At 34.0% G+C, this 22133-nt stretch overlaps 3 protein-coding genes across 8 annotated transcripts; 2 read left to right on the top strand and 1 right to left on the bottom strand.

Annotated features, from left to right (window-relative positions):
- The first annotated feature begins 393 nt into the window (after positions 1–393).
- Positions 394–6913, top strand: LOC104904899 (uncharacterized). 2 transcript variants are annotated; one of them, XR_007269624.2, is made up of 12 exons: positions 394–621; positions 893–919; positions 1496–1700; positions 2072–2156; positions 2844–2918; positions 3269–3305; positions 4826–4909; positions 5027–5087; positions 5174–5280; positions 5607–5672; positions 6419–6577; positions 6681–6913. XR_007269624.2 is itself a non-coding variant. In XM_010693318.4 (11 exons), exons 3-11 carry the CDS (start codon positions 1622–1624, stop codon positions 6512–6514), a joined length of 690 nt encoding a protein of 229 aa, XP_010691620.1. In that variant the 5' UTR covers positions 394–621; positions 893–919; positions 1496–1621; the 3' UTR covers positions 6515–6913. The 2 variants fall into 2 exon arrangements, 1 of the variants encoding a protein (XP_010691620.1); XM_010693318.4 differs by having other exon boundaries at positions 6419–6913.
- Positions 6914–10460: 3547 nt separating this feature from the next.
- On the bottom strand, positions 10461–12446 carry LOC104904897 (deSI-like protein At4g17486). Of its 2 annotated transcripts, none has more exons than XM_010693316.4 (3): positions 11831–12446; positions 11427–11714; positions 10461–10835 (listed from the first exon to the last, which is right to left on the bottom strand). In XM_010693316.4, the coding sequence occupies exons 1-3, from the start codon at positions 11961–11963 to the stop codon at positions 10564–10566; spliced, it is 693 nt and encodes a 230-aa protein (XP_010691618.1). In that variant the 5' UTR covers positions 11964–12446; the 3' UTR covers positions 10461–10563. The 2 variants fall into 2 exon arrangements, with proteins under 2 accessions (XP_010691618.1, XP_010691619.2); XM_010693317.4 differs by having other exon boundaries at positions 11427–11733; positions 11831–11968.
- A 2064-nt stretch (positions 12447–14510) lies between these two features.
- Positions 14511–17772, top strand: LOC104904896 (uncharacterized protein At2g39795, mitochondrial). Of its 4 annotated transcripts, XR_007269876.2 has the most exons (5): positions 14511–14952; positions 15784–16121; positions 17118–17380; positions 17493–17555; positions 17639–17772. XR_007269876.2 is itself a non-coding variant. In XM_010693315.4 (3 exons), the coding sequence occupies exons 1-3, from the start codon at positions 14665–14667 to the stop codon at positions 17275–17277; spliced, it is 786 nt and encodes a 261-aa protein (XP_010691617.1). In that variant the 5' UTR covers positions 14511–14664; the 3' UTR covers positions 17278–17772. The 4 variants fall into 4 exon arrangements, 1 of the variants encoding a protein (XP_010691617.1); XR_791668.4 differs by having other exon boundaries at positions 17493–17772; XR_007269875.2 differs by having other exon boundaries at positions 17118–17555.
- The last annotated feature ends 4361 nt before the right edge of the window (positions 17773–22133 follow it).

Raw genomic sequence — 22133 nt, 5'->3', positions numbered from 1 at the left:
TAATTCATAAAATCACATAAAAAATCATTAATAAACTAATAACAACTAATAATTCATTTCAAACTCATAATTCATCATAATAGAAGGTTCAACAACAACATAATAATAATATGTTCAATTACACAATAGGTTCAATTTTACAACAACAAGTGAAGATTTTAACTCTTAGGGGAAGAGAAGAGTTGCCAGACCATTTGAGTTTTTTTTTAAGAATTTGTTAAGCAAAATCATAAATATAAAATATAGGACCTAATTACTATTCGATTATTTTAGAATTTTAAATCCAATTATCCTCCATACCACCCAATTTAAAATATTAGTAATTTTTCAAAAAATCTCAATGCGAATCCAAATCAAACATAATAAAAGTCCAATTCGAATTAGATTGAATTTTGGGCTTTTATCCCAATAAAATTCACCCCCTACCCCTCTTCCCCACACTCATCACCGGCTCTCTCTCTTCGACCTCGCAAATTCTCCCTCCCACTCGCTCACCTCCTTCCAAACTCAACCACCGACGACACCAGCAATCCTAATTTCCGCTGCAACGCCTCCATCGAAAAAGAGAGTCAGTGAGAGAGTCGTCGAACCCATTTTCCACAATATATATCAGATATATCTGTAAGTATTATTTTTATCCTCTTTATTCATGTTTGTTTCTCATGTTTATCTTCATCAAGTATTCATCAATCAATTTAAAGAAAATCAAGAAAATTGTTGAATTTTTCTGAAACAAAATTAGGGTTTTTCTGATCTGATGTCATTTTCGTTCGTTGATGACTTGAAATTATGAGTGACCTGTTTTTAATTTCTAGATTAACTCGTTAACTTTTGTGTTTGAATTTTCATTTTATTTTATTTTCCCTGATTTTTCTGAATTTGGTATTTTCAGGAGGTGTTTGCCCGACGGAAACCTTGTGTAAGTGTGATTTATATTACAGTATATGTTATGAGTGTTGTAGCATGATTAACTAGTTTTGATGCATTGTGAATTGTGAACAACTTTCGTGTTTGCAAATCAATTTGAAGTATATAGTAGCTGATGTTGAGGACAGATTGAACTTTACTAGAAAAATGGAGAGATTATTTCAACCTTTTTTGTAAAATTGTGTGGTATATTTATTGTTGGCTGCTCCTTGTTCCGGGGTTGTTTTCTGTATTCTTGGGTGACATACACAGTTATGTGAAAGTTATTTATTTGATCATTCTGAGACATCATCCTCCTTTTTTGAAACTGTGTTACTTATAATTTGGTAGTCGTTTCGCTTGCCTGCATAACTGATTCTATCACACACTTTGTCCAATTTTAATGAAGCCCAAGATTTATGGCTCTTAAGCTTTTGGATGATTGGATTATGAAGAGCTAAATTTGAGATGCTTCATTAAGTTACATATCTTACTTTTGTGAAGTAGCAGATGGTCGTTTAACAGTGAATTATTGGTCAATTGGAACAACCTCAAAGGCTACTTATGCTTGACCCCCTTCCTCGTGCAGGTGGGAGCCCTTTTACAGGCATTAGAATATTGTTAGCTTAGCCTCTTTATCCACTTGAGGAGGAAAAGAAGAAAAAAGGGTTTGTCGTACTTTCCTTCCTCTCTTTTCTTGCCAACTCCTCGAAGGATGCCTCGCGCTTCATCAAAGAAAACGGGACAATCTAATTCCTCTGCCGTTAACGCCTCCGGTGATCTCTTCCGCTCCGGTACTTTTTCTCTAGATTTCCTTTTCTTTTATGATCCATTTTGTATAATTCTTTATGTTTTGACCAGAATTTCTTTTCTTTTAAATTGAAGTTTGATTTGAATTCTAATCGTGGGTTTTACTGACTGATTTGGAGTTCAACTTCTCGGTTTTGGTTGAATCTTTCTTTTTGTTATATTGGTGATTTCCATAGCGCAAGATTGTGTATTTCTTATGTGACTATCGTCTGTTTATCTTGTTATGTATCGTGTGAATTTGGAGAAGTCTAATTAGTTGCCGACTTAGGTCTTGGGGTTGTCTATATTACATAGAAGTATCATTGTTGCTCCTCGAATTGCTAATCATTAATTACCCTTCAATTTTCTCGTGCAGCTTCAAATAAAGCTAGTTCAAAGGAGCTGGAAAGAATTGATCAATTTTTCTATACATATGCTAATAAATCGTCGGGTATGATTGAGTAAGTGTGCTCTTAAAGTTCTTTATAATGATGCCGTTTTGTTTGCTCCACTTTGATCGCCGACTGTTTATTTTAAAATGAACATCATAGTCAGGTTTTTTACTTTAAATGGAGCTCCTGATTTTTTTCCTTCCCCCCCTTAGTGTTGATTTTTTACGATTATAGTTACAATTAACTAGCTGTAATATAAACCAAACCAGTCATCTACTGGATAAGTAGACTGGACCAAATTAGTCGCAAAATTCACCCAGATTTGTTATGATTTATGCTGTTTGTTCGGATTGCTTCTAATTAACCAGGATGTGAGTTGTCTTGTTTAGCTTTCTAGATTATTTAGTAATCTGTTTTGGTATTTTTGCACTCTGCCATTGAACGACATGAATATTTTTCTACTAGATCATATATGGTAATAATGATGTTATATGAACCGATGAAAAGGAAGTACATGTCTAATATCTTGATTGTGCCATTATATGATGTTCAACTGTACTTCTGCTTCTTGTTAATGCTAATAGCCTTGCACAATAATTTGTTTTTATCATATGATGATTGTAAGCCTTTTTCTGAATTTTGGCTGTTTGAGGGTTCTCTTCAATGTGTCCCAAGTTCTTGTCTTCCTCTTGTCTTTAAGTCAAACTTCGTATTAACTCCATAAGTATTTTTTTACACATGTAATTTGTAATGCAGTCCGGAAGGTATAGAGCTTTTGTGTTCAGACCTGGAAGTCGATCATACAGATGCTAGAGTATTAATGCTTGCTTGGTAAGGATTGCAACTATTTTTTCCTTCATTAATACTCCCTCTGTTATTTTTTGTTCTATCTGATTGGAAAGTCTCAGTAGTAGAGACAAAATTTAACTATGTATGATATATTAACACTAATATATGAGAAAAATATAAATTAACCGGGACCTTGTTAATTCATCCCAATATGTATCACCAAGATACCACTTTTGCGCAATCTTTACTGATATCCAAGTAACGATATTAATTGTAACTCTGCCTTGGAAACAGTGTAAAGCCAACCATAAAGAACAGAAAAATGGAGAGATTATTTTAACCTTTTTGCAAAATTGTCTTGTATATTCATTGTTGGCTGCTTCTTGTTTCAGGAAAATGATCGCTGAGAAACAGGGTTACTTCACTCTGGTAAGCATTTTTTTCTTCACATATCTTGCGCATCCTTGTGGAATTTTGTTCTTTCTAGGATTTTTTGTCTCAAACCACCTTTAACTTTTAAGTTTTTGCGATAAACTACCTTATTAAAAATTTGTTGTCCAAACTATTTTACTTTATCATTTTGTTGTTGACAGCGATCCTATGCCGATTTCCAGGCTGACTTTTTTTTTCCAATTTTATCAATGTCACGTAATATAACTTGAACCCTTCAAACCTTTTTTTTCATTTTCCCCACTCTATTTTCCCTATTTCCTTGTGCGCTCTCTATATATTATATCTATATCGACATTTTGTACCACCAATCCATCATTAAATTCTTCTTCTACTTAAACTAAAATTGAAACAATCACCCTCACAGTCTCCTCGAATCTCAAAAAATTTCCAAGGTTAACTTTGCTTTCTCCCACAATTTTTGAACTGAAACGCAAACCGGCATTAGGTAGTTGCCAACAACAAAATGGTAAAAATAAGGTAGTTTGGGACAACAAGTTTTTTATAAGGTAGTTTCTCGCAAAAACTTGAAAGTCAAAGATAGTTTGGGACAAAAAGTCTTTTTTTATGTACATTAGACCCAAACCCTTTTACGGGTCACTTTTCCTGTCTCAGTCATGAGACTCATGATGCAAGCCCTTGGATTTTTTCTGAACTCCCTTTCATCATCCTTAACGATGTAATTTTTTTTTTTCTGTGTGTGTGTGGGGGGGGGGGGGCTGTCACCATAAGGTCTTTTGTCTTCTTAGGAATTATTTCTTTCCCTTTTGTTCGATTTGAAGTTGCAAATTCTGTTTATTATTTATTTATTGTGACATTTTACTCAACCTGTATTTTTGGGTGACATATACAGTTATGTGAGTGTTTTTTATTTGAGCATTCTGAGACATCATCCTCTTTTTCTGAAGTTGTGCTGCTTGAAATTTGGTAGTCATTTTGCTTGCTTGCATTACTGATCCTATCACAGTTTTGTCCCTTTTCAATGAAGCCCAAGATTTATGGCTCTTTGGCTTTTGGATGATTGATTATGAAGAGCTAAATTTGAAAATGCTTCATTAAGTTGCATATCTTAATTTTGTGAAGTAGCAGATGGTCGTTGAACATTGAATGATTGGTCAACTGGAACAACCTCTTTGTCACCAGGAGGAGCAAAGGCTGTTTATGCTTGACCCCCTTCCTTGCACAGGTGGGAGGCCTTTTAGAGGCATTAGGATATTGTTGATGTTGCGGTCATTGGATTGGGATGAGATTACTTAGTTGGAGAAAAGATGGGTTGTCTGGCTAAGTTTTAATTTTTGTTGTCTTCTATGAACACTTTTGCATACTGCTTGTCTGCTGCTGACTGCTGTTGGTAATTGGTACTTGATTCCTGTAATTATAAACCACAGTTGATCAATTTGGAAAGGTTGTCATCTTATTTTGCATCAAACAACCCTCTTCCTTTTTGTATATCTTTTAATGTTACTTTTGCTGATGGTTGAAAATAATGTTTTCCACAGGAAGAGTGGCGGAGAGGCCTCAAGGCGTTGCGGGTTGATACAATTGCAAAATTGAAGAAGACACTCCCTGAGCTTGAGAAAGAGGTATGTTTATTTACTCTCACACACCACTGTGAAGGAGGGGGGAAGGGCAAAGAAGTGAGATATTGTGATTCTTGTGAACATAAGCTCACTTTTTTTTTCTTTTTGTTTTTATAAAAGGTTAGGAGGACATCAAATTTTGTAGACTTCTACCAGTATGCGTTCCGTTACTGTCTGACAGGTATGTGGACTGTCTTTCATTTGGTAGCCTGTCATATCTGCAAACACCATTGCCAAATTATATGGTCCCTTTTTTCCATTTTCCAGAGGAGAAGCAGAAGAGTATTGATATTGAAAGCATCTGTCAATTGTTGGATCTTGTATTAGGATCCCAATTCAGAGCCCAAGTTGACTACTTTATTGAATATTTGAAAGTAAGTAGTTGAATATGCTCTGAACATGTGGTTTGAAAACTCTTTAATTACTGCTTTTACAATATTTATACATCAAAAATGCAAAAGAAGATAATAATGGTTGAAATTTCCAAGTTAAAGTGGTTTTATCATACTGAGCTTATTTGGTATAACTGTATAAGCTACACTAATACTCGTAGCTTATCCAATTTTTCCAGAACTAGAAATTACCTATAGATCCAGATGCTGATTTTTCTTCTGCTGTTATGATTGTAGCTTAATTAGAAAGTAAAAATGATCAAATGGGAGAGGGAAAGGAATAATTAACTCAATTGTTTGTGCTTTAGGCTCAGACTGATTACAAGGTCATAAACATGGACCAGTGGATGGGATTTTACCGGTTCTGCAATGAGGTATAGTGATGATTCTCAAGCATTTGGGTCCAATTATTCTTTAATGTGATCGACATCGAGTCGGTTTCTTTTTGCATGTTTGTGAATTTTTTTTATCATATTCCGCTTGTTCTAATTGATCCTTGATCTCAAATGTAATGACCTTCTTCTGCTTCATAGTAAGAAGTGGAAACAGTTCAATTGAACCTTTTCTTTAAGCCCATATTAATCAGAAGCCTATGAGTAATGGCTTTTTTGGCTTCAGATGAAGTGGGCCAACAACTTTTGGCTTTAGCAGATTCTGACAATATTGCATGCGTCATGCAATGAAGCTCGGAATTTAAATTCATGACATTTATGTGATAATGGTGCTTTAGTTAAAGATAACTCAGTAAACATGATGATGCCTATAGAATGTGTTGCATTTCATGATGTAGAGAGAGATGTAAGTCACAATCTAAATGATGTATTGGTCTTATTTGCATTTATCAATGTATATCATCTCTTGAAAAAGAACATACTGCTAATGCTGTCCAGTATACCTGCACTGCAAAGGTTGTTTTGTCAGTTGGTCATTTTGCTGAACGTAGATTTGTAGATTTATAGTAACTCCTGCATCCTCACTATGAAAGATGTTGAAATTGAAGTGTCAGGTTCAATTCTTGCTGCTTATTTTATGAGCATCTGATGTGGAAAGATTAATGTATTGATCTTTATGTGCATCTGATGTGGAAATGTCTTAATTTATCTGATATAATCAAAATCAGATAAGTTTCCCAGACTTCAGCAACTATGATCCAGACCTTGCTTGGCCTTTGATTTTGGACAACTTCGTTGATTGGATGCAAGCAAAGCAACACTAAATCAATTTCTATTAGCAAATATCGCTGCTGTGAGAATCAACTATTACCGTCTCTCCCATGGAGGTACAAACGATTTCATTTATCCCAACAAAAGAAGCGTGATAGTAGACTGGTGTTTACTTTTGTAAAAGTGCTCATTTTTTTTTATTTGGATGTGGGAATGCAGGAAAGAACTTCGAAATGGTTATCATTATTAGACCACAGCTATAGAAACTTGGATTAATCTTTTTTCAATTTGCCTACCATCCAACTCATGAGAAGTTATAATTGCTGGATATATATTCTTGAATCTTGACGTGTAGTCATTTCATCTATAGTGCCTCATTTACTCCGAACATATGTTTCAAACTCATTTTTTATACGGTTGTTAATATTCATATTGCTACTCTTCGTTGAAAAGATTGCTTTTGCCAGTTTTGATTAGTTTACAGTAATTCCATGTGATGTGGGTGTGGTAAAACTAACCTCTTTATATAACTATGATAATGATACCATAGTTTGAATGTAAAGTTGGATTTGTTGCTTTGTTGGTGTCGCTTTATTCATATGACGCCTTTACATGATGACATGATCCACCTTTTAGACTTGCTGTCCCTTACTTTCCCGTCTTAGCTTGCATTTGCAGTTGTATTGAGCATCTTCATCGGATATTTTTATGGTGGTCATAATAAATATCACTATTATTATTGAAATCCAACAGATTAGCATGATTTTTGGCCTATGCCCTAAAATTCTAAATTGTTGTGCACTACAGTTTCGTATGTCTACCATATATCTGTTAATTCATTGCCAAATTAGGATGGAAAAATTCTCACATATTACAACAATCTATGGGTTTAACTTATCTGCCAAAAATATCTAAGCAACACTCAAATATGGAAATAAATTCTCGCTCAACTCTTACCTTGTGGAATTAACGCTCCTTCTAACATTATCTAATCTTAGAGATATTAAGCGTGATCTTACTAAATTTATCTTCTTACTATAGACCATCTTGAAACAAAGAAATGATATAGTGTTCAGTTCTAACTCATTCAAAAAGATTCCGTATTATCCATAAAGCTAAATTTGTCCATAACAAATGGACTCTTCGCAATAAGCTTGATTCTTGCCAACTCGCAGGTACCTTTTTCTCCATCTATAATCATCTCTCCAACCTACGTCCCGCTGCTTCCACTATTGTCGTTTGGTCCCCTCTGCCTCCAACATACTTTAAGTTAAATTTTGATGGTTCCTCGTCAACAACTTAACTGTTGCAGTGATTATTATCTGCAATCATTTGGGAAAATTAATTCATGCAAGTTTTAAATCTCGGTAATTCCTCTGTGTTTGTTGCCGAAGCCAAGAGGGAGCGCTCTATCCACTTGAGCTAACTCTTATTCTTATTTTGACATCTCACTATAATACGCCTGTAACAACTCGCATTTTGCTTCGCCTTTAAGTCTCTTTGAGCAACTTTTAAACCCATACTATCCGTGTAATATACTAAAATTGTCTCCCTCAGGCCATAGCTATCCTTTTTCATCTCATCATTACCTATATTGTGTCTTCCAATTCCAAATGTCCATTGTTTATAAAAGTAAGCATTACTGCTCTTTCATGCCTCAAAAATGGCGAAACCCAGTCCCCAGTGCTCGGCTTTAATTTGTTGCCCTTCTTTTCCTCGTTAAGTGAGCAACTTTGGTGCCCTTCTTCCCCAATGCGTAGATGGTGCACCAAGGTGTAGGATGAGCATCCTGCACCTTGTCCAAAACGCAAAGCAAGAAGAATAAAACGCACAATTTAACATGCAAAAAGTAATTGATTTGACAGCCAATGTACATTCCCCTTACATCCAATGTACAAAATCGAAAATTCAAAAAGTAAATGATTTGACATTTACTGTTCACCATTTAATAACTGATTTGATGTCCCCCCATATACTGTTCACCACTTCTCTCTTTTCCACACTCAACCTCCTTGTACATTCTTGGCTTCGTGGTTGTTCATTAACAAAATCAAAATGTACAATGACAGCCCCCCCGCTGAAAGTAACCCAATTCCTGAAGCTGATGTCAAGTGAGTAATTTGCAATCTTTGTACACTAGGTGTGTTGATGTTTGTTCACTAATGAAATTCAATATGTACAATTACAGTCTCATACCAAATTCACCACTTCTCTCTTTTCCACACTCAACCTCCTTGTACATCCTTGGCTTCATGGTTGTTCATTAATAAAATCAAAATGTACAATGACAATCCCCCAGCTGAAAGTAACCCAATTCATGAAGTTGATGTCAAGTGAGTAATTTGCAATCTTTGTACACTGGGTGTGTTGATGTTTGTTCAGTAATGAAATTCAATATGTACAATTACAGTCCCATACCGAAATATGTCAAGTGAGTAATTTCCATTCTTTGTACACTGGTGTGTTTGATGTTTGTTCACTAATGAAATTCAATATGTACAATTACATTCTCATACCGAAATTCAATAAAATCACAATGTACATTGATGGTCATTGCTTTGATCACTGAAAATCCCTAAATGTACACTCGTAGATTATTGTACACCAAACCATATGCATTTGTACATTAAAAAAATTGTTTCACGTGATGAGAGAGAAAGAGCTGGCCCACTTTCAAAAATATTGCCAAAAGTCAGCCACATGGGCAAGGTGTAGGATGCTCATCCTACACCTCGGTGCAGGATCTAATTTGCGCTTCTTCCCATCACATTCCTATCTTTTTAAGATTCTTTTCCAATCGTAAGTTTGAATTTTTCTCATGCTTATACTACCAATTGAGGGTGAGTTATGAGGGTGAGTTATATTCCTTTAATCTGGATTTATTATACTTCTTCTATTTTTTTTTTACTTGTAACATTTTTTTTTCATCAACTTCAATGCAAAATTTGGATAGAAGAGAGGTAGAGAGGAAAAAAAGAGAGAGTCTCATGTAATTAAAGAGATATAGAGAGAAAGGAAAAATAAAAGTAAAATTTTTTACAAGTAATTAATTATTTTCTTTTTAGAAAAATGTTGCAAGTAAAAAAAACGAAGAGAGTAACTTATTTAGCTATAGGTTTCCCTCGTTTTTTTAAATTCTTCTTGGTTTCCCCATTGAATGGTCTAGAAAGATCTTTCTCGGAGGATATTGCCTTACTTGGACAACAAATTATAAACTAGAAGTAATAGAAAGTAAGATTAGGCTTTCAAAAAGTAAAAGATAAATTGCAAAAAGTGGGATTTCCTTGGATTCTTGGAACTTAATTGGTTTTTGTATTTTCTAAAACTTAGTAGGTTTTTTCTTGTATGGTAAAGATAATGCATTTGGAATCTCATAATAGTATTGATTCAATGATTTGCATAGTTCAATTTTCCACTTGCTATTCTTTCATTGAGAAACAAACTCTCCCTCCATATAAATTTCAAATATCTTACTTTTGTTTTTCCAAGACGCAACATTTGATTATCTTAATCCACTCCCAAAAAAGAAAATGCTGGATTTTACTAAAACAAAGGAAGTACTACTTTGTAGTTTTCAGTATTACTTCGACACCTTCATTCACCTCAAAAACGGGATTTTGTGTCGGACACGACACTTTACTTGAATACTTCATTTTAAACTAAAAAGTTGACTATTTTCTACAAAATAACCCAGACACTTGAACACCCATATCCGAGTAGATACTCAATCTGTGGCTGAGTAACATAGGTAGTTTCTGCCTATGTGATAGCTTGTAATTTCTGAATGACTTGAAGGCCATCATTGGCAATTTGCAATTAGTTGCTAACAGTATAAATTGATTCAACTAGCTAATTGTGATAACTGATTTAAAGCAAGTGATTATTCCACTCATAGTAGGTTTATATAATTTATAATTAGTGAAACAAGCTAAAGCTTAAAACTTGAATTGTACAAACAACATGGCCTTTAAAGTTTAAAGTTGAAATTCGAATTGGTGATAAAGATTAAAGATAGGACGACACTGAATTTGTATTTGCATTGATGGATGGAAAAGAGGCATCCTCCCAATTCAAAAAACAAAAAGAAAAAAAAGGTTTGAATCTAAGAGTTACTGCTAGTAGAAGAAGGCAGTATCAAAGGTGAAGAAGGTGTGACTGATCTTCTCCTCCTGCTACTTTTAGTTGCAGTTTGGGCAGTTTCAGAAGGTGATGACGAAGAAGAAGATGAAGATGTATTAAACCTGTTTGAGTTTGATGCCACTTTCTTATCTTGTTCATCTTTAACAACATTGTCATTCTCTTCCTTTGTGTGATCCCGGCTTCGGATTTTCGTGGTTGTTATAGTTGCTGGAATCACACAGTTACATATGAATCCTGCATGGCAATTGAGATTTGATTATAAAGCTGATGCTAGCAAAGCAACAACATAAGATTTCGTATAACAAATGTTGTTTGTGTATGTAAAAACATTATTTGTTTTTCTTATAACAAATAAGATGAAAACAACGCCAAATAATACTCCTTCGTCCCATATTATAGTGCTTATTTCTCTTTTTTTACGAAAATTAAGGTAAGTGGAACATGAATGTAAACAACTTATGTTGTGGGAAAAAAGCTGATTTTAGGAGAGAGAATGGTGGTGAATAATGAGTGAAAGAGTATTAAATACATGACTTATTTAACCCTAAGGTTCAATAAACAAAGAAAAAAAACTATTTTCAAGGAGAAAATAAATGATGGTTGCATGGTCTTTTAGGCAAATCAAGGGAAATTGTGGAATTAAAAAATGGAAACAAGAACAACATTCGGGGACACCCAAAATGGAATGCAAGCACTATATTATGAGACGGAGGGAGTATATGTTATATACACAAACAATATTTATTACACGAAAATTTGTATCTAACACATCTAACTGTTACGAGCCAACAATCGAGGGACTAGGGAGAGTAGAGTAGAGGTTACCGATTCTGGCGAGGCGATTGACCCAAGTAGGGATAGGATTTCCAGTGAGTCTAATAGAAGCATCATTGCAAAAATGATTGCAATTCTTGGTGATTAAATTATAAGCATTTCCTTTATACTCAACAGCCAACTCCTCCATAAGCTTCCTTACTTCCTCTGACATAAACTCTGTCCATCCAACCAATATGGCCTTTCTAAACAGAAATCCTTGGCATTTCTTAGGTTCCCCTTCAAATATCCCGGTCGACGGAAACTCGTGTGCGCCAAATGCATACTCAACCCCGTGAACTAGGGACAACAATAATAACTAGTACTAAATAAGTAAATTAGGATGAAAACAAACATCAAAGATTGTAGTGCTGACTGTGTGAATGAATACAAAGTTTATTGTTTTTGGTGTTTACCTTGGATGCCAGAGTGGTAGACCCCAAGACCAAACCAATAAGCATAGCCATTGAATGGTGTGATATCGTAGACATTCAGGTATACTGGAATTGAACCACCAGCATCAACACATGACTTTTTCCTACACAACATTATCTTTTTCAATACACTCTTCTTCACTCTTCACCAGGATTTACTACTACTATACATACTACTACCAACTTTTTGATTGTTGCTCATAAATCATAGATGTAGCATAAAAAATATGATAACTTTAACTGTAAAGTAAACAAACTCTACCAAACATTCAAACTACAAGAGAGATAGAGAGACAGAGAAATCCTGTCATGCGGATCCCACTAGTGGCTATTAAGAGCCGCATTTCAGCATAGATAATAGATAAATAGATTCCAGATTTCTAGTGCCTGAGTATTTTTTTTTTGTTTTCCAGGTTGAAGGATGAGAATATGGGATTGGGTGGATTATTGGATCTGTAAAATTTTATTTAACTAAGGTGGGGGAGAGGATTTTTGTAGCGACAGGACAGACTACAGAGGGGGAGGGTTGGTTACAGCTTTTTGAGCTGTCTTCATCTTGAATTTTTAAATTTCGAATTACCATTTTGCATTTTATTTTGGGATCAAGTAACGTACAATCATACTGTCCCCAATGAGTTTTTTTTAATCCATAAAAGCTACGAGGACAGTATAAAGTACACAGAAAGGAAGGAGAGATTCGAATATGTAACTTATCGTTCACAGTATTTTAATCTTAACCATTAGGACAAGATATCCTTGGTCTCCTAGTGAGTTTTGTGATGAGTGATTAGCCTTATATGCATGTAATGTGTGTAAATTGTGTTTGTATTTTGCTTTTAAAAAAAATATTTAGTTTAAATGTGTCACTTTTTTTTCGTTTAAATAAATCATTTAGTTATCTCCTTTTCTTTTCTTTTTCTATTTTGATATCTTCATATATTGTTATATATAATAGAGTTTGGTGATGAGGGAGATGTGGTATCTCAGTGAAGTACCACCCCGAATTCCAGGACATTGTCTAGGGGTTTGAATCCTCATCCCAACAATATATTGAGACATTTACTTGTGGACTGTTTAGCTTTACCCAGCCCCTGAGCTAGTGTTCCATGCATGCTAGTAGCCTAGAAGGAGTTAGTATTTGAACCAATTATTTTTCCTAATCCAAAAGAAGAGATTAGTGATTACTATTAACATATATATAAAAGGAAATTTTCGAGACAAACCACCCAAGTTTGACGTTATTTTGAAAATATCAAATCAATTTTTTATATCCTTTCGAGATATCAATTTTTTGTAAATTTTACTAAAAAGTAATAAAAGATACTAGTAGCTATAATTGTGAATTGGATAGTGTGAAAACTCAATTGTTATAGTTAAAAGGAACGCATGAACTAGTAAAGTTGCGAAAATATTTTATTTAAAATTGAAAATACAAAAAAGTAGGTAAAAAAGTATAAATATGGACGGATGCGCTATGATCCTGTATTGGTCTTGAATCCGCAGGATCCATAACATTGGTTCTCGGGACCTATTTTCCATATATGTCAGATTCGATATATACCTGGATCCAATATATTGTTTCCTTCTATCAGTGGATCTAAACTTTAATGTATCTCTTATTATGAATTATGATTTTCAGATAATTAATTACAGTTTTCATGTTAATATATTTTTGAGTAAGTAGTTATTGTTTAAACGTAGTTGTAGTTTTCATGTTTGTAATTACAGTTTTCAAGATAAAATATGGTCTTGGATGGATAATAAATACTAGTAGTTATGATTTTCAGGTTAATAGTTATTGTTTTGAATTGTTAGTTATATGTTTAGATGAAAAGTTTTTGTTTTGGGTCATGATTAGATGGTTTGGTTGATGTTGTGGTTTTGAGTTGATAATTATGGTTTACTGGTTAATAGTTATGAATTTTAATTCATTAGTTAACATAATTTCATTAAAAGTTATTCTGTAAAGATAGGTGCACTTTTTTTGCAATTAGTTAACATTTTTTATAGTTTAGTTAAATTACATTGCTAGATCATAGTTAAACGCGTGTGAATGATCACATCTCAGATTAGTCTTAACGTGAAGCGGTTAACTTACTCTATCAACATTGACTAAATTTTGATAATTTTTAGTTGACAGGAAAGCAAAAATATGATTTCATCAGCCAAAGTTGTATCTAGTAATAGAGCTTACCACCTCATGTGGCGAGGTGTTATAAGGCGTCTCATAGTGAGATGCCAAAATGACATATCACAAAAAATTGGTACCAAAGTTAAGTTAAAGTGATACTAAAATAGAGTTACTTGGTACCAAAATGTAACCTTGGTACCAAACTGAAATTTGATACCAAAACAGAGTTGGTACCAAAGTATTCTATTTTGATACTACTTTGATTTAGCTTTGATATAAATTTTTTTATAAGATGTCATTTTGACATTTCACTCTGAGTTACCAATACTTTCTCTCATGTGGTCACCAGTTCACCACACTCATTTTTTTTTTAACAAGAACCACACTCTAACTTTGATGATTAGTATAGAGTGGGTGATATTTGTTTATGTGGAGTTGGAGAATTTGGTGGGAGGTTGTTGAATAATTTGGTGTTTAATATGGACAAGTATGCATAAATGGTCTGGGCTAAAGTCTAAAGTCTAAAGTCTGAAGTCTAAAGTCAAAAGTGAAAAGGGCGCTAGAAATTAGGGTGGCCCAAGGAATTAACTGCTCAAACTCTCTTCGTGGTGCGTGAGTGCGTGGTCGGTTAAAAACCCTAGCAAAAAATCCTCCGGCGTTCTTCTTCTGCCATATTCATATTCAAATGGCTCGCGCTTTTCAATCAATGCGAAAAGTATGCTTACTTGAGCATCATAGTATCCAGTTTCAGCACCATATCACACATCCCATCTTTCTCTTTCATCCATCGATAAATTCAGTTCAAAATCAAAATCAAAATCAAAATCAAAATCAAAATCAAAATCAAAATCAAACTCAAACACGCAGATTAAGTAGCTACCTGCGAAAGTCAGCCATTGACGGCAACATGTTGCGGCTACTCCGCAATGAGATTCGGTATGAGCTTGATCGTTCCCCTCCCCTTCCTCAACAGGTATCGCATTCGATTATGCAAATTTGTGATTCTTGTTATTTGTCCTTTGGAGATACACTCTATTTCTGCTTAGCTTCAGAATTCGACAATGTGGCCAAAGGATTCTAATTTTGATACTCCGGATTTATAGGACATGTCAATTCACAACTATCAATCTCTACAAAAATTGTTAGAAGAGACGGTCTAATTTTAGTATAAAAATAGACCTAATTACTAATAAATGGATTAAACTAGTCATCGAAAGAAATTAATCCAGCCATTAGGGCTAATGCTCTTTTTAATAGTGAGCTTACTATTGCCTAATTTTAATGTAAAAGTAGGCAGTCTTTTATACGACAAACTCCGATATCGTACATATAACTCAATCTCTTTTTACTCATGTAATCATCTTCTCTTCCAACTACATGAATCCCCATATAAGAGCTTTTGCCTCCTGCCTCATTGCTTAAGCATCCAGTTTCCCTTGGACACACATACCAATGCACTATCTAATTATCAATAAATAAAAATTATAAAAAGTTGATATTATGAAAATATACATTGATCGTATCTGAATATATTTTTCCTTAAGTACAAATCACAAAAGATATTCAAAGTTATTAGTGTCAAAAGTCGAAATGAGTCACCTAAAAAACGAGGGAAGTATGAATGATGATATAACCAACCCTTCAATTTAATAACACACCAATACCATTGAGATAACTAAAATCTTCAAGTGGAGTTCAATGCCTCATATGTTAGCCATAGCCTTTTAGCATGAACCAGAGTTCTGTTCCTCTATATTGTTCTTTAGCCTTTTAGCATGAACTAACATTATGCTCCCATTTACAGCTACCTGCTGAGATCAATGGATTTATGGTCGTCGAACGGCCTGGTGAAAAGTGGGTTAGCTTGGAAAAACAATTTGGAGAGAATGAAGAGATTAAAGTTGAAGTCACAATGTTTGATGGGTCAGTCCCTGTTCCTAGAGAGGGTGAGAAAAGTGGTTTGCCTGGGCAGGATGTTCAATTGCATATCTCCATGATCATTAGTGTATTTAAGATGAACTCTAACCAAGTTCTGGAGTTCATTTGCTCAGCTTGGCCTGACACTATAGCTATATCAAAACTTTTTGTGCGACCGCAAGCTAAGGTGCCACACCAGCCACCGTATACGGGACCTAAATTTAAGTAAGACTCACTCATCCATTTTACTTTTCTTGCATATTACATGAGATCAACGCATGATATTTCAGAACATTTAGTGAAGTAGAAAAAACACTCTTGTCGATGTAGCTTTCATACTATATAAAGGTAAATATCTCCATTGAAGGCATACTAGTTTCTATTACTAGGGCTTGGTACTCTTGAGTCAAAATAGATCTGGTGCATTTGCCGGGTTGCTTCTTTTCCTGCAAGAAAGCATTCTTTTATGACAGACTTGCTGTTAGGTTTGTGAGTGCGTAATGGAAGCAAATTAAAAATGTAGAGATTGTGCAAAATAATAGAGTGTGAAATGTATGGCAAGAAAAGTAATAAAAGATGGATACACAATAATTTAACGTGGAAAAAAAATCCTCAAATAGAAGCAAAAAACCTACGGATGACAAGTACCCAAAATCCACTATATGAAAATAGGAGAGTATAGGAACTTGAGTTAAGAGGGTGAGTAATACAATAACACTCTCACTATATAATAAATCACTAAAGAGTATTACAAAGAAGAATAGTGGATTAATTATACAAAGTGGGTTATAAACAAGGAGGGTTAATATGGTAGGAAGGCTTAGTATGTATGGCTTCTTGGATTTGTGGATGATCTCCATCAAGTATGCCCAACAGTTATTTATAGTTTGTATATGGCGGCAATATACCTCTGGAAATCTTGAGAACTTGCAGCAAATTCATGCTTCCAAAATGTGAAAGATTCCACGTTGCATCATCATGATTTCCCTAGAATTCATGATGTAATGCAAGATCTTCATAGATATTTCTATAGTGTGAATATGAAATGAGATGGAGCTAGATATTGGTTTGCACCATATCAACTTAGAAATTGGGCTTAGAGAATTTGGGCCACATATCCAACACTTGCAATTTGCAAATACATTTTCATTTTTCTGTCTGATATTCTCTTCGCAGTGGTTTTGCTGATTCTTTCATGCATCTGCATTTTGTGTTTTACAGGGAGTTGGATGATGAGCTGCAAGATTCACTCTATGAATTTTTGGAAGAAAGGGGTATAGATGATTCTCTTTGCGCTTACTTGCACAAATATGTAAATCATAAAGAGAAGGCTGAATACATTCGTTGGATGAACTCCGTAAAAGCAGTGATGGAAAAGTAGCATGTTTGCCTCAAAATGTATGTGCCTGATGGTGCAACTCTGGCAACTATCATGAATCCCCTATGTAGGACGGTCAATGGTGACTTGTGCTATGATATGACTGGTGAGATTTTGTAATCCCACCATTCTTCCGCAATATTGTCATCGTGCTCATATCAGTAGTATGGAGTTATATATGAAATGCTGACTTCCTACTGCACCATTTTTTGGTTCAGTGTACTGGATCCCTCATACACTACAGTCTACCAGACGAAGCTTGTAGTATTTATGAGATCAAGGTTTGCTATATAGAAGTATGATCTTTAGGCTAATTCAAATGTGGAGGTCTGTTCTTTGATATTGTCTTTCTTCTGTCCTTCAGAAATTATCGTATGGTTTTGAGCCAATGTTTAGCTTAGAACATGCGGCTAATTGTGTACGATCGTTCTGAAGAAGCTGCTTTGCTGATTTACTTGAAATATCGAGTAAGTATTTGCCTTTTGGTTGCCGTCAAAATAGCTAAGCACAACATATATACTCCCTCGGTCTTTTTTTATTTGCTACAAGCACTTTTTCACAAAGATCAAGGAGGGAGTGGGGACCATTGACATAAATGGAATTAACAAAAAAGTAAATAGGTAAATTGTGAGACTTATGTATTATATATGGAAACATTTACAAAATCAAGAAAGGAGTGATGGCAAATTTGTAAATAAAGTGTGGGACCTATGTACTATATATAGAAATATTTGCAAATGTAGCAAATAAATTGAAACACCCCTAAATGGCAAAATGTAGCAAATAAAAAAAGACGGAGGGAGTAATTCATTTTGCAATGTTTTTCTATCATGTCTTCTTGGGTGGTTGTTAAATATTTATATGATTCATATAAACTTCAAGGAAAATAACATAATCAAGGGGTCTTGTTAGATTCGTCTCAACGGAATGATTTAAATTATTAAATTTTTATAATTTTTTACTTATACGTAATTAGAGAAATTGGCGTTCAAAAAAATATTTCGGCAAACATGAAAAACAAAATGGTTCAATTAAAAAAAAAAAGAGAAAGTATATTTTTTTCACACTCTTTATAATAAGTTTTTTTTTTAAAAATATATGTATATTTTGTTAGATGACACTTTTTTCAATATATTTATTTTTGGCAGTAACTGGTGTTCAACGTTGGATAACAAATGTAATATATCCACACTTGATTCTTAAAGTACTCCATTCGTTTCCTAAAGATCTTCTCACTTACTGTTCCTACAGATACCAAGGAAAATCAAGTTGCGTGGGACATGGTGTGAGTAAAGTAGGAGAGAGAAAGGGGTTAAATAAATAAACAAATAAAAAGGGGTTAAAGTAGGAGAGAGAAATGGAGTAAAATTGAATTAATAATGTAATGATGGACCATATGATAGTGACATGAGAGGGTAAATAGGGAAATTTGTTTTGCCAAATAAGGAATAAAGCAAAAGAGAGAAGATCTTTTGGAAACACCCTTAAACGGAAAGAGGGAAGATCTTTAGGAAACGGAGGGAGTATAACCATTACTTCATTAAAAGAGAAACTCAACTTGGTGGTCTCATATGATTTTGAAAATTCTACATTGATGAAAAAATTCTACATTGATGAAACAAATTCATCTTTTAATGTGACCTATGTATAAAAATGTTTTGCTAACTCATATGCTTTTCGAATCGTAAGCACTAAATTAGTAACCTACCCTCAAATGACAACGTCGAACTTGTCAACCTTCCAGAAATAAGTGACTTCCTCATATTTGATGAGACCAAGCATAACATTGATGATTACAGATGAAAGAACAAGCGGAGTGTATAAAAAAAGTGGATTATACGCATCAACTTTATCGTCACTACTATTTTTGACATTATAATGTTGGACACTACTGTTTTACATCTTGCATTGAAATTCACTGCTAGCCTGAAAAATATATCCCAGCAACAAGTCTCCATCCATGCACCCCCCCCCCCCCCCTTGCAAGGCCAATCCAGTTCCTCCTGATCACCCTACGCCGTCATCTGACCCCGCCACGACACCATCCACCAACACCATCTGCGGTCTGTTCCCGCCAAATCTACCCCAGGCAACCACTTCTTCTCCTTCCTTCCCATCTTCATCAACAATATGAATAATGGAATTTCTACACATTCAAAACCCAGAAAAAAGCTTTTAATTGATTCTCGTCAGCAGTGAGAGCGAAAACGACTATGTATAGATGATCTTTTGAATCATGTTGCTACCTCTATCATCTTGAATTACATTTTTCAACGAGGGGAGTATATGATGATATAGGTATATAGTAGGAATGTAGGTTAGTAATTAAGTTGTTAAGGTTAGAAAATCAAATGGGTTAACCATTAATACATCAATGAGGTGACTATAATGATATGCATAATCAGATGGGTTAGCACTTAGGAATATGGATAACCACAAGGTCACTTTAGAAAATCAAAGATTTTTGTTCCTAGTAGTGGCGGAACCACGTAGTAAAAAGAGGTAGCATGTGCTATCACTTTTTTCGGGAAAAAATATATTTTTTTCGAAAAATGAAAATTTACCTAATCATTTACGCGTCTCTTCTCCGTCGCTCTTCTTCCACCTACTCTCTCGGCCTTTCTTTGTCTCGTCTCTCTTCTTCTCTTTCACGCTTCTTTACTGTTGCTCATTTATTCATGGTTTCCTTAGCTAAATCTTTGCTACTTTTTCTCGTCTCAACAAGGGATATTATCGTTTTTCTTCTTTCAGAGGTAGAGATTCCGCTTTAGATATGAGGTTTTTTCGTTTACTTTGATGGTTTAATTGGAAATTGGATATATGAATTTCAATTGTCAATGAATATTAAATCTGAATTGTTAGCTAATAAATTATTAGTGAGTTGATGTTTGTTTATTGTAATTGTGAAAATGAATTATTAGTGAATGGATTATAATGAATTGTTAGTGAATCAATTGTTAGTTTATTGCAAATGTGGGAATGTTATGTTAGAATGAATTATTCATGAATTGTTAATTTATTGTCATTGTGTGAATGATATATATGTTAGTAAATTGTTAGTTAATGAATTGTTAGTGAATAGATTGTTAGTTTATTGTAATTATGGGAATGAAATGTTAGTGAATTGTTAAGTTAATGAGTACAAGTAATTGAAGATGAATTATGTGATGATTTTAATTTTGAGATTGAATCGAGGATTGATATTGTTATCTTTGCGATATTGATTGTTTTTGTTATATCATAAGTTCTTAAATATTCTGTTTTTGAAGAATGATATAATATGCTTGCTAAATCATGAATGTTTTAAATCGTATTTTATGATGTGAATAATTAATATATAGTGAATGTTCTCTTTACTGTTGAATGGATGTTTGAAATGCATTAGGTAGTGCAATTTAGTAGATGATTTGCGATTATGAATCGAGTGATGATTTTTTAGACTCGATAGTATTGTAAAGTTACGCTACTTTTTTTTCGGAATCGTGGATCCGCCAGTGGTTTCTACAACATAGAATCTTCAAAACTAAGAGGCCATGCAAAATTTCCTATATTAAAATAATCTTTGTTTCTATAAAGGAAGATTTGATCATATGATTATCCCTTGAGATGCATGCAATATGCTTTGTTATTATATTTATATTGTTAAAAAAAATGTTATTGTTTTAGCGTAAACTAAAATTTTAAGCTATTTTCCTATCGATTATGTTTTTTTTACATCAATGTACATATTAAGTGGATATAGGACTTGAATACATAAGTAATAACTATAAATAAGATTAATTGTTAAAAGTAGTTTCTGATACAAATTTCATGGCACGATTTTGAAACTGTAGGTCTTGTGTCCATTTAATATGTATATGTGCCAACTTTTTATAAGAATCAAGGTTGAACTAGTTGGTTGGAGGTTCGATTCTTGTCTCCTGTAAAGTGAGATCTCCAAATTTCGCTCGACATGCAAGAGATTTTCATCTCACCTATTAAAAAACTAAAAAATTTTGTCAATTTTTTTTTTTTGGGTACCACTAGGGACCCTATGGTAAGATGAAAGCCTCTGCTAGATTGAAACCTCTCAAAGGTTAACCCGGCCTTGGTCTGCAGACTGCGGCCAGACATTTTGAGAGCAGGGGGATGGTAAGGCGAAACCCTCTTCCAAAGTGTCCCTAGTGGGAATCAAACCCCCAATCTTGAGATTAAAAGGTTCTTTCCTTACCACTAGACCAAACTTAACTTGGGTTAATTTAGCCAACTTTGTGACTGGTGAGTCTGGTTAATTTGAACTGCCTACATTCTGTTGTATTTAGAACACTTATCATTTCACCATCTCTTGAAATAATAAGTCAAAGTTTCAAATTTAAAAAAAGAGGTGAGGTTGAAGTTGACATGTAAAGTGAACGAAACTAAAGCATGGAATCAGTTTCTGCATGTCATCATAATCCGTCGACAACTTTCCTTAAAATTTGCCTGGTTTTGAGATAATGAAGTTAGCCTTTAATATAATCGTACTATAATTTATTCGAAGAAGTAATCTAAATAGTATATCACTATATCTTTGAAAGTTGAAAGTTATAGTATATGATAGTTTAGGTAAAAGTTTGAGAAGGCGGTGTTTGATTAATTTAATAATCATTTGATGAGTATACTTTTGAGTATGATCAGTCGGTATTTGTTTAATCGAGTAAATGTAAGATTAGTAGATAAATCCTTGTTATGAAAGCGATCGGATTGCCTGGTTCTTATAAATCGCAAATCACATTATCAATATATGGTCTTCAGACAATTAAGAACCAAATTATTACGTAAATCTTTTGCTTCTACATGATATCTTGGGTAAAATGACACCTAGATTTGTTAAGATCAAA

The sequence above is a fragment of the Beta vulgaris genome, chromosome 9 (genome assembly GCF_026745355.1).
Source record: "Beta vulgaris subsp. vulgaris cultivar EL10 chromosome 9, EL10.2, whole genome shotgun sequence".
Taxonomy (NCBI): domain Eukaryota; kingdom Viridiplantae; phylum Streptophyta; class Magnoliopsida; order Caryophyllales; family Amaranthaceae; genus Beta; species Beta vulgaris.
This window is presented reverse-complemented; position numbering and strand designations above follow the sequence as displayed.